Below are 11,984 nucleotides of genomic sequence, written 5' to 3'. Positions count from 1 at the left end.
AATTATCGACATGATCAATTTTTTGCTGAAAGTCTTCTACTACATGTACTCTACTGTATGTCAAGGTTCACATGCCTTTTTGCTGTAAAATCTTTAATGATATAAACAAAAGAATAACTTTTACACTTGAGATTAACTGGACTGAAGCAATTTAGCTTTACTTTAAAAATCATGTTAAAGTCGTGATTACACAACAGATTTTTTTTAACGATGTCAAGCCCTTTTGTTTAGAACAAATATCTCTTAAAAATCCCCCACAATATGAAGTGTTTAGACAGGTGTTTGTAATGACTTTCACTTCTATTCTAAATGCCTCACCATAACCTCGATTTTTGCTTCTCTAATTTCCTAATAATATTAAGGAATATTTCATAATCACACTAATGGAAATCTCAGCTGTCACACCTGTAAAACAGTGTTATTATTATTGTTAACCAAAATGAAAACGAAAAAGCAACTACTTTCACTATTTGACATAAAAATAATAATTATAAAATAAGTTGCCGAGGCAATATTTCTCATTTTAATTTTAGTTTAGGTTGATCTACTAAAATAACAAAAACGAAATAATATAAAACAAAAAACTGAAACTTTATAACTATACAGATATATTTAAATAATATTAATAATAATTAAAATATATATTAAAAAAATAATGTTTTTGCTATTTTTGCCTTAAGAAACAACACAATACAAATGATTTTTATTTTGTAATTTCTATCTGCATAGAAAACATTTTAAAATCTAAACATGTATTATGTGTCTTGCTCTTGAGAATCACAACACATGTTCATACATGGACAGTTTATTGTTCATTGAGTGTGTTTACTAAGTGTAAAGGTAACTCATCTTCTAATGTCTGATTTTTACTGCAGAGCATTACAATGAAAGATCAGTGTAAATTGCGCATGGCTTAATGAATGAAGTTATGATGTGTCTCTACCATAATTCATAGGCACCTGTGTGCATGCATCAAGATCAATATACAAAAGAGTAATTTAAATATCATATATCACCAAATCAATACTGAACAGCAGTTGATGTAGTGGCTAATGCTTTATTGACTCAGTATAGCTTTCCAAAAGCAAATAGGCAGGGTGCAAGTGTCCCAGACAGATGATTGCACTGGGGCTTCAAAACTAATCTAATTAACTCTTCACCACCATTACCACATCAAGACATCATTTTAGAGGTAGTAACGAGGCTTGACACATTGATAATGCAGATATATGAAAGCGAGAGAACAATTTACACGAGTCTGTTCGTCTCTCAAGAACAGCGCCATTATTACCTCGATAGCAAAACGTAATTTTGTGGGAAAATAGTTGATCATTTTATCATGTTAGTTGTTATATTTATTGGCTTGGTCAGTGTCGTCGTTGTGGGCTTTGGTTCTTTTGCTGTTGTAGGCTGTAAAGACCTTTGTAATAAATTTGGCAAAGTGATGCTTACAGACGGTCAAGAGCTGCCTGGAACTACTTTAGTTGTGCGTGTTCATCAGATTCAAGCATTCAACAGCCTCTTGGTATAAAAGTAATTAATTCAGTTACATTTTTAATTGATTGACAGTTCTAGCAAAATTAAACTCTGAAACACAGAAACCTCCCTGCTAAAAAAAAAACAAAACAATAGAAGCCCAATAGAAACCGTCACATAAATTCTAATGGTTTCCATTAAAATACCATTATAAACCATTAGCTTTTTCCAGTAAAACCATTATAAAATTCCTTTTTGTAGTGCGTTTTGGGCATTTTTCCAATAGGATTTAAAGTGGGGCAAAAAAAGTATTTAGTCAGCCACCAATTGTGCAAGTTCTCTCATCTTTTTAAGTGGGAGAGGCCTGTAATTTTCATCATAGGTATACCTCAACTATGAGAGACAAAATGAGAAAAAAAAAAAAAAAATCCAGAAAATCACATTGTAGGATTTTTAAAGAATTTATTTGCAAATTATGGTGGAAAATAAGTATTTGGTCAATAACAAAATTATCTCAATACTTTGTTATATACCCTTTGTTGGCAATGACAGAGGTCAAACGTTTTCTGTAAGTCTTCACAAGGTTTTCACACACTGTTGCTGGTATTTTGGCCCATTCCTCCATGCAGATCTCCTCTAGAGCAGTAATGTTTTGGGGCTGTCGCTGGGCAACACGGACTCCAAAGATTTTCGATGGGGTTGAGATCTGGAGACTGGCTAGGCCACCCAGGACCTTGAAATGCTTCTTACGAAGCCACTCCTTCGTTGCCAGGCGGTGTGTTTGGGATCATTGTCATGCTGAAAGACCCAGCCACGCTTTCATCTTCAATGCCCTTGCTGATGGAAGGAGGTTTTCACTCAAAATCTCACGATACATGGCCCCATTCATTCTTTCATTTACACGGATCAGTCGTCCTGGTCCCTTTGCAGAAAAACAGCCCCAAAGCATGATGTTTCCACCCCATGCTTCACAGTAGGTATGGTGTTCTTTGGATGCAACTCAGCATTCTTTCTCCTCCAAACACGACAAGTTGAGTTTTTACCAAAAGTTCTATTTTGGTTTCATCTGACCATATGACATTCTCCCAATCCTCTTCTGGATCATCCAAATGCTCTCTAGCAAACTTCAGACGGGCCGGACATGTACTGGCTTAAGCAGGGGACACGCCTGGCACTGCAGGATTTGAGTCCCTGGCGCAGTGTGTTACTGATGGTAGCCTTTGTTACTTTGGTCCCAGCTCTCTGCAGGTCATTCACTAGGTCCCCGTGTGGTTCTGGGATTTTTGCTCACAGTTCTTGTGATCATTTTGACCCCACGGGTGAGATCTTGCGTGGAGCCCCAGATCGAGGGAGATTATCAGTGGTCTTGTATGTCTTCCATTTTCTAATAATTGCTCCCACAGTTGATTTCTTCACACCAAGCTGCTTACCTATTGCAGATTCAGTCTTCCCAGCCTGGTGCAGGTCTACAATTTTGTTTCTGGTGTCCTTTGACAGCTCTTTGGTCTTGGCCGTGGTGGAGTTTGGAGTTGGACTGTTTGAGGTTGTGGACAGGTGTCTTTTATACTGATAACGAGTTCAAACAGATGCAGGTAACGAGTGGAGGACAGAGGAGCCTCTTAAAGAAGAAGTTACAGGTCTGTGAGAGCCAGAAATCTTGCTTGTTTGTAGGTGACCAAATACTTATTTTACCGAGGAATTTACCAATTAAAAACATCCTACAATGTGATTTTCTGGATTTTTTTTCCTCATTTTGTCTCTCATAGTTGAGGTATACCTATGATGAAAATTACAGGCCTCTCTCATCTTTTTAAGTGGGAGAACTTGCACAATTGGTGGCTGACTAAATACTTTTTTGCCCCACTGTAACATCGCATCAATAGAATCCATCACATACCAGTAGACACCATTACAGTTTCCATTAAAACCAATACAATTCCCATTAAAACCATTACATTTTCTATTGTGTTTTGGGCAGGGTTCTATTGTTTTTTTCAGCAGGGCTAACAGGGAACGTATGCAGAAATGTAGCTGTGGATGTGTAGATTCTCAAACATGATGGCACCAAGATATACATCTGATAAACATCCCAAACCAGATGAAATGGATTGTTTTATTGAGTTATTACTTTCATCCAACACCAAACTTTGACCATTTGAAAGGTTCGTCTAAGCTGTAGCTTTCCCATTCTCCACAGAATATTGTGACAGCAATGAACTGCAATGAATATCTTGATAAAACAAGGTTGAGATAATAGTATTTCCAATATGGAGTACAGAAATAGAGCCAGAAACAAAACTCAAACCAAGATACCCTGAAAGCTTGTGAACTAGCTCAACAAAACATTCATCTAACCAGTATAGATGATTCTGAAGATAATACAAAATTAGCTGGTCAAAGCAGGCTTTGATGGGTTTTTTTTTTTTTTTTTCTGTGTCCAAATAGACATTTTATGGTGTTAGTAGTTTTGGCATAACTTACACATGACATACTTTTGTATTAAAAGCAACGTAAAGGAATAGTTTGTCTAAAAATTTTCTCACCCTCATGTTATTCCAAAACTCTATTTCTTTTCTTTCTTTTTTTTTTTAGTGGAACAAACATTTTTGAATAATGCTGGTAATCTTTGAAGAATGTTGGTAACCAGAATTGCTTTTTTCCCAGAATTTCCCGAATAAAAAATACAAGTCAATGGGAACAGAAAATATTTTGGTTACCAACATTCTTGGAACAATGTGAGGAAGACTAAATGATGTGAGAACTTTCATTGTTGGCTGAACTATCCCATTAATACCCTGAGATCCACACATTGTTTCAGTACAGTTTTAGAAATCCTCCTTTAATACACATCAGTCGGCAGTTTGAAATCCTTGAAGCAATAAAAGGAGATGTCGCCATGATCCACCACTGCAAAAGTGACTGGGACATCTCCGCTTTGGAAGGACAGCTGCTTCATGGCATTCAGATCAGGCACTGGACCATCAAAACTGTCAATGTACAAAGACAGAAATAAGTTGGATTGATCAGATCAGGACTTTTACAGACATTACAGATTTCTTGTCACTTGATACAGATCCCGAGCATGTATGATTTTATCAGGAGCCAGATATATGCAAGCCCATTAATTTCTATTTACATGCCACACAACTGATCTTCCAGTATGATCCAGCCACTGTATAACTAAGGCAAAATGACAAAACCAACACAGCAGATAAAAGACAATCATAATGCAGGTAATAAGTCAGCAGACTCATTTCAGTGTATTGAGTCAGTGTGTTTACCTGCAGACACACATGCGGGTGTAAGGCTTTCCAGGGAGGCTCTTTTTAAACTCTGCCACCGTGTCCGGTTGGTAAACATCAAAACTAATCTTCCACTGGTCTGATGGTGACAAGCTGAGAAAACAGATTGTTTAAAACAGCAGTTCAATCATCTCAAACCCTTATTTGACTTCAATTTTGGGACAAAGGGTAAAGCTACCAGGTTACTCTGACTGCATTTCAGTACCCCTGTTGAAAAATCCAGCATATGCTGGTTAGGTATGTTTTGAAGCTGGTCCTAAGCAACTAGCTCCTGCTCAGGACCAGCTCAAACCAGCAGCCATGCTTCAAAACATACCTAACCAGCATATGCTGTTTTTCTCAACAGGGACATTCCTTATTAGGATGTTGCACAAAAGCACATTTAGGAAAGGATAGTAAAGGTGGGCTATACTCACCTAGAAACCCCCTCAGACCAGCTCAAAGACTTGATAATGCTGATCTGGTCCAGTAGTTCACCTGCACCAGAACAGGACAAAAAAAAAGAGGAATGTCACATGGAAGACAAAAATGGCATTTTCCATAAACAGTTCAAAAGGTGCCTAATTAACTTAATAAGCACAAAAACCATGTCCTTCGGAGATACGTTAGATGATTAGATTATTTCTTTAAAGGATATCAATTTGACATACATTTGTAAAGGAATACAAACCTATTTTAATTATCAAAAATTATTATTAACACACATCCTTTTATTTGCTAATAATATAATTATTATAAAATAATCAAATTGAAAATAATCCTTTAAATGCAATTAACAATAAAAAAGTTGCTGTATCATGAACTTACAATGAACCATTAATCTTAATTTCTATACAAATACACTTTTAACATTTAAATCGCATAAATGACTATTACTCAGTATATTGTAAACAAACATGAATTAATTATATTATTATAATATTATTATTATTGATATTATATTTATTTATTTAGTATTTTTATTACCATTGCTGTTATTGTTAGCTAAAACTACAACTATTAAAATTAGTTTAAATAAAATAAATGTTAAACAAAACTAAAATTAGAAATGCTTCCTTGATAACTAACTGAAATAAATTCATTTGACTTAAACTAAAACCAAAATAAAAATAACTTACATCTATAGAAATATTTTAAAAATAATGATAAAAACAAGTAACAATATTACTTGTTTATTATTACTAGAAAATAAAACAACACTGTTTATTGTTAATTTATTGTATTATTGTACGGATTTATTGTATTTATTATTATTTTTATTTATTTTGAACAGTAATAAACAAATGCCATAAACAAATACTGTTTGATAAACATAGTATGATATTAACTAATATTAACACTACTATTCACTAATATTAATGTTAACAAATGGAACCTTATTGTAAAATGTCAGCAAAAATATTTTGATACAGTTAACGTATAATAAACCTTATAAGAAAGAATAACCAAACACCTCTTAATTCTTATGTTTGATTCACAAAAGTCTGGAGATGCATTTAGTCAAAAACAACAACAACAACATATTAAACTTATTTGTGTCATGCAATCTGTTAGAAATCTGCTCATTGGTTGTCTAATGAAAGTGTGTAATCTTACGGTGTGAGGTGCACTGGCCAGGCTGAGTGAGCGGCGTCACCTCCTTCTCCCACAGATGCACGGGTCTGTCTTTCTGCCTCCGTCTCCTCCTGTCCTCCAGCAGCTGCAAATACTCGGCCCAGTTCCTGCAGTGCTGCACCTCTCGGTCACTGTTAATATCCCTGTGATAGCGATCCCTGTCTCTCTGACGCTCCCTGTCCTGCCGCGACAGCTTCTCCTGCTTCATGTTGAGTCTGCTGAGCCACGGAGACAATTCGCAGCCGCCCACCTTCAGCGCTCCGGGCAGCAGGCTGGGGTCTGGAGACGCCAGAGAGACGGCGCGGCTCCGGCGAGAGCCCAGGTCCGGGAAAGAGATGCTGCTGAAGTCCCAGCGAGGAGCTGCGCTTTGGGTTTGAGCAGGAGACGACTGGACATCGCCCTCCATCCACCACGTCCTGTCTGAGGCATCGGCGGACTGCATGGGCTCCTCCAGAGGCGCATCTGCTGGAGGTTCACTGGTCCTGACTAGCTCCTCACTCTGGTCTTCAGTTGTCGTCTTCTCCTCTGGGGATGTGTTTTGTTTGTCACTGAGGCCACATGACGATCAAGACAGAGATGAGAAGACTGAGTCAGGATTTAGCAGCCACCCCGGCAAAATTTCAGGCTGCCAAAACTAATTTATTAATATTTCATGCTATTTCGTCCCTGCTTATATGATTTTATCATCCTCTTGCATCACCTGACCTGTTTGTACCATTAAAATGATTTCTGAAGGATCATGTGACACTTAAGACTGGAGTAACGATGCTGAAAATTCAGCTTTGTATCACAAAAATAAATAACATTTTAAAACATATTAAAACTGAAAACAGTTATTTTAAATTGTAATAATATTTTACAATATTACTGTTTTTGCTGTATTTTTGATCAAAGAAACTTGGTTAGCAGAAGAGACTTCTCAATAACATTTACAAAGGCTTCAAATGTGCCTCACTCAATCATATTTTGACTGTAATTCAAGTGTTACATAAATTAAAATAGCAAACTCGTCATTTGTTTAGAATAATCTTTTTGATTTGCATTCAATCAAGTTCCAAATAAATAAAGAAATTAATAAAATGAGATCAAAGTATCCTTAATTAAACGGAAAATTACATGTTTGTGTATTTAATAAAATATTCGGTAACACTTTATTTTAAGGTGTCCTTGTTACACATTTTATATGTACTTACTATTGTAATAACAATTAATTATGCATAATTACCTGCAAGTAACCCTAAGACAAACTCAAATCCTAACCATAACCATATAGTAAGTACATGTAGTTAATTAATATTACTCAGTACATAAATGCATAATTACACTGTAACAAGGACACCTTAAAATAAAGTGTAACCAAATTCTCTTTTCAATTATATTTCATTATTTTAATTATATTTGAATTATTTTTAACAATATTTAATTATTTACTAATTATTTATTTATCATGCTATTTATAAGATTTTAATAAGATTTAGCTTCTTATTATCTTGCATCATCTGACCTGTTTCCACCATGCAGTGCAGAGTAATTTGTGTAGTACAGTTTTGTATAGGGATTTGAATACACCCATTTGAATTATGGGAAGCCAAACATTTCAAGTGACTAGCTGCTGAGATAATGAAGTTCATTATATCTAAAATGTTGCTTTTTAAGATATTAAAAAAAGGAGTGTTGCCCTTTTTAATGCAAAAAAGTATTAAGATTTAAAAGATTCAAAAGCTCATTCTATGCTTTCATTCTAATTTAATGTATCTTCTCTGAGAATATCTGAAGTCAAATGAGGTCGGATATTTTTCTACAATCAGAGGACAGATTTTTACAAAGGAGGAAGACGCAGCTTGTTCCATAAATCACGGAGGTTAAGCTTTTAAAAGCCTTGTAGATTCTACTATATACTATATTATAATAATAAAACACAATCCTAAATTTCGTGTATGGAACTGTTAGTTAACATGAGCAGGACCTGAAGAAGAGACATCGGTGGGGAACGTCACATGTACCTGGACACAGGACTTTGAGAGCGCTTCCTCTTCAGCTGTTTTCTCTGTTTGTCCCCTGATGTTGCTGGCAGATTCAGCCGTCTCTCATATGTGGATGGGACTGAACTGTGTGAAAGATGATATTATTAGAAATATTAGATGAGAGCATAGAAATATTGCATGATATCATTCTGTAGAAAAGTTGGTACTAACCCGCAAATGATTGTAGTGAGAATAAGTACATGATTGTTACCTGGGGTCAAATCTGTTCACAACATACCCAAGCCTTTTCAAATGGCCAAAAACCTAAATTAAAGAAGACAAATTACACTTACGAATGTTTAAAGGTGCACTCAGTATGCTTTTGTTGTCTATTTGTCTAGTGGTTTTGAACTCTGTATCTACAGTGTACATGTCCATCATCTCAAAAATTTGTCGGAAGTTTAAACCTATTTTAATGGCAAAAAATACCGAGTGCACCTTTAATAAGAGTGCTTTCTCATTCAGATGACAAACAAACCTGATACTGATGAAGAGTCACAGTCTCACGAGAGAGAAACCGCTCATACCCCTCCTGAATGGATAAAGGAAGGTCCCGGTAAAACACCTGCACATTACCCTGAATCACAAACAGGACAAACAACTGTTTTCAACACTGATGATAATCAGCACATTAGAAAGATTTCTGAAGGATCACGTGACACTGAAGACTGGAGTAATGATGCTGAAATTTCAGCTTTAACTCACAGTAATCAATTACATTTGAGCAGATATTAAAATAGAAACCAGTTATTTTGAATTGTAATAGTATTTCAGGATTTTTCTGTTTTTACTGTATATTTGATCAAATAAATGCAGTCTTGGTGAGCATGAGAACAAACACAAAATCTTGCCAACCCACAAACTTTTGACCGGTAGTGTAATGTGCCTCATCATTATCATTATTTACAATGCATTATTCTAAATATTTGTGGCTTGAAACAGACAGGTCTGTGAAGTGGTTTTATGGATGTTTTGACCCGAGGTCTCTGCACTAGTCATATGGCTGAAAACTATAGATACAGCACGGCCTCTTAGACCTTTGCCATACATTAATGATCGAGAGATGTACTTGTCCAGTAAATGTTCAACCGCACATGCTACACGATGGTATAAAATTATGCCAAACGTGATATAAATAAGAGTATGAAAATATCCACTCACACATTCCATGAGGTAAAGAGCCTCTTCAGGAAGCAGGTACTGCTTGCCTCTCTCTGAAAAACCCATCGTCTGCCAAAACTTCCCCTGCAAAACATGCCGTAATTACTGAGAGTGGCCTAGCTATGAACAGATGGAGATGATATTTCATCTGATGTCTAACACGGACTCACTGCTGGTGACTGCAGTTCCACTAGTCTTTCGTCAGGCATCCAGACAGCTTTCACTAGGTTCCCTCTGTGCACAAACACAGCACCACGTTTCTTTCTGTCGTCTTGTGTAGTAAGTGAGTGTGTGTTTTTGTGAAATCACTCACAGTCTCTCGACTCTCTCCTCGGCCAGGAGCGTCCAGTGCTCGTCCAGACTCTGCTGCAGACGGGCCCTCTGCTGCTCCGACCCACTGGGCTGGAAGTCTTTCTGACCCCTCACCGGTATCTTATGGCTCCGGGACCTCGCCTCAAACAGCTCTGACGGACTGCATGCAAAGCCAAGACAAATACATAGAAACGTGATTTAAAAAAACATATGTGTAACAGGACAAAATAAAGATGATAAAACAGATATTTTCTTCCATATTGTGATGTACATCAGAGTGAAACACATTAACGATAAAGAAAAATGTTGTTGATTAGATGTTAAAATGTGGCCGTTGAACTCAAAACTGGAGGAAGATGAACATAAGATGGCAGCGACGGAGTTTAAGATGCAGCTATAGCATTTTTATTTAACATTATGAGGAGAATTACTTTATTATTTTTGTTTGCAATAAAATATATAACACATGGATAAGTTAATAAATAATAATAATAAGTGAATAAATAAGTGAATTTTCATTTTATGCTAACTTTTTTTTTTAATGTATAATTTTATTGTTTACCTTTGTCATACACCCATACATTAAATGTCATAATATATATATAAATATTAGTTATGTTTAAAACTATTATCATATAAACAGAGACTGAAATAATAAAAACATTTAAAATCTGATTGTGTGAAAATCATTAGTATCAATTATTTGCTAAAAATCATGACTGTCTCGTTTATTATTTCCACTAGAACACGCTTGCAGTGTAAAGTAAAAACAAGTTTACTTTAGAGCTGAACATTTCTATTGTGTCGTTTGCAATCACGCTGTAATTGTGTGAAATTATTATGTCTGTATTTAAGATAATATGCAATTATAGCTACTAAATCTAAGCCTAAAGCATGTGAAAGTTCATAGCAAAATGTTCACAGTGTCATTTTCACCACAGAATGATATTAAAGAGTGATCTGAGCTGTGGTGAGAATGACAATTGTTCACAGTGTCTCAAAAAAATGAGAAACTTGTACTCTATGCATGTGAAATGTGATGGTGTGTAATGTTTGAGCACTCATAGAAACACCAGACATAAATATCACCTGAACTGTGTATCGTGCTCGGATGGAAACAAATGTGAGTTGATCCTCACACATTCAGATGATCATTACAAACTGCAGCAGATAAATATCTTTCATTGTTTTATTATTTTGTGTTACACCCATGTGTCAGGTGGTCTAAGTTTTGCGTGTTTGCTGGCTATGCTAGGCTAGGCTAGGCATGTTTCCTGCTACCAGAAGTTACTTCTGTTTGTGTTACTGCAGACCACGAACAAATCAATAAACTAACGGCACAAACGCTTTATTACAATGAATGAATGGTGACGGTTACCTGAGAAGCTCCCCATAAACACTGTGTTTGTGAGCATCTGTAGATGTGTCTCTGTCTGCCATGTTTACTTCTGTCTGTCTCTGTCTCAGGGTCCTAGCGCGCAAAGTCTGGAGTCTAGACACGATTCATGCGATTGAGCGCCTTTACCGGTAGATGGCAGCACAGCACATAGTTTTGTTGTTGTTGTTGTTGTTGTTGTTGTTGTTGTTGTTGTTGTTTTGCAGAGCTTGTAAAAACATACAAGAACAGGGAAATGAGACATGGATGTATTCCTACAAAGAACAGTCATAAAAATAAGGATAGAAAACTAATATTCTGTATTTGCAGTGTACACAGCACAGCACAAAGTACACATAGGAGTCGTGCAGGGTTTACGTATTTTTGTAGGCCAAAACAAAAATGCATTTAACATTTCCGGTTACATTTTCCTGATATCAGTGTTTTGTATGTGTGTGTGTGTGTGTGTGTGTGTGTGTGTGTGTGTGTTTTAAATTAAATATACCTGAAATACAGTCTGTGTTTAACACTTAGTCTGTTGCAGACATTATATGTCATGGCAAACACTCATTTAAATTACTCATGCAAAATATTCAAACTCATTTTTTTTTTTTTTAATAAAGACTGAAAGAGTTGTTGGAAGCGTAATGATGGTGACATTGAAGTCACGTGACCATGGTGTAGTTTGTTTATGGCCTAAGCTTAGCTTTTTACTTCTGC

At 36.0% G+C, this 11,984-nt stretch overlaps 1 protein-coding gene across 1 annotated transcript; it reads right to left on the bottom strand.

Moving 5' to 3' along the window:
* Positions 1–3,575: 3,575 nt before the first annotated feature.
* On the bottom strand, positions 3,576–11,427 carry tsen54 (TSEN54 tRNA splicing endonuclease subunit). Its single transcript, XM_058771755.1, has 11 exons — positions 11,268–11,427; positions 9,891–10,049; positions 9,748–9,811; positions 9,578–9,661; positions 8,895–8,993; positions 8,628–8,680; positions 8,396–8,500; positions 6,375–6,940; positions 5,195–5,255; positions 4,758–4,871; positions 3,576–4,463 (listed from the first exon to the last, which is right to left on the bottom strand). Exons 1-11 carry the CDS (start codon positions 11,327–11,329, stop codon positions 4,316–4,318), a joined length of 1,515 nt encoding a protein of 504 aa, XP_058627738.1. The 5' UTR covers positions 11,330–11,427; the 3' UTR covers positions 3,576–4,315.
* Between the last annotated feature and the right edge of the window lie 557 nt (positions 11,428–11,984).

Source organism: Onychostoma macrolepis, chromosome 03 (assembly GCF_012432095.1).
Source record: "Onychostoma macrolepis isolate SWU-2019 chromosome 03, ASM1243209v1, whole genome shotgun sequence".
Classification (NCBI taxonomy): Eukaryota; Metazoa; Chordata; class Actinopteri; order Cypriniformes; family Cyprinidae; genus Onychostoma; species Onychostoma macrolepis.
This window is presented reverse-complemented; position numbering and strand designations above follow the sequence as displayed.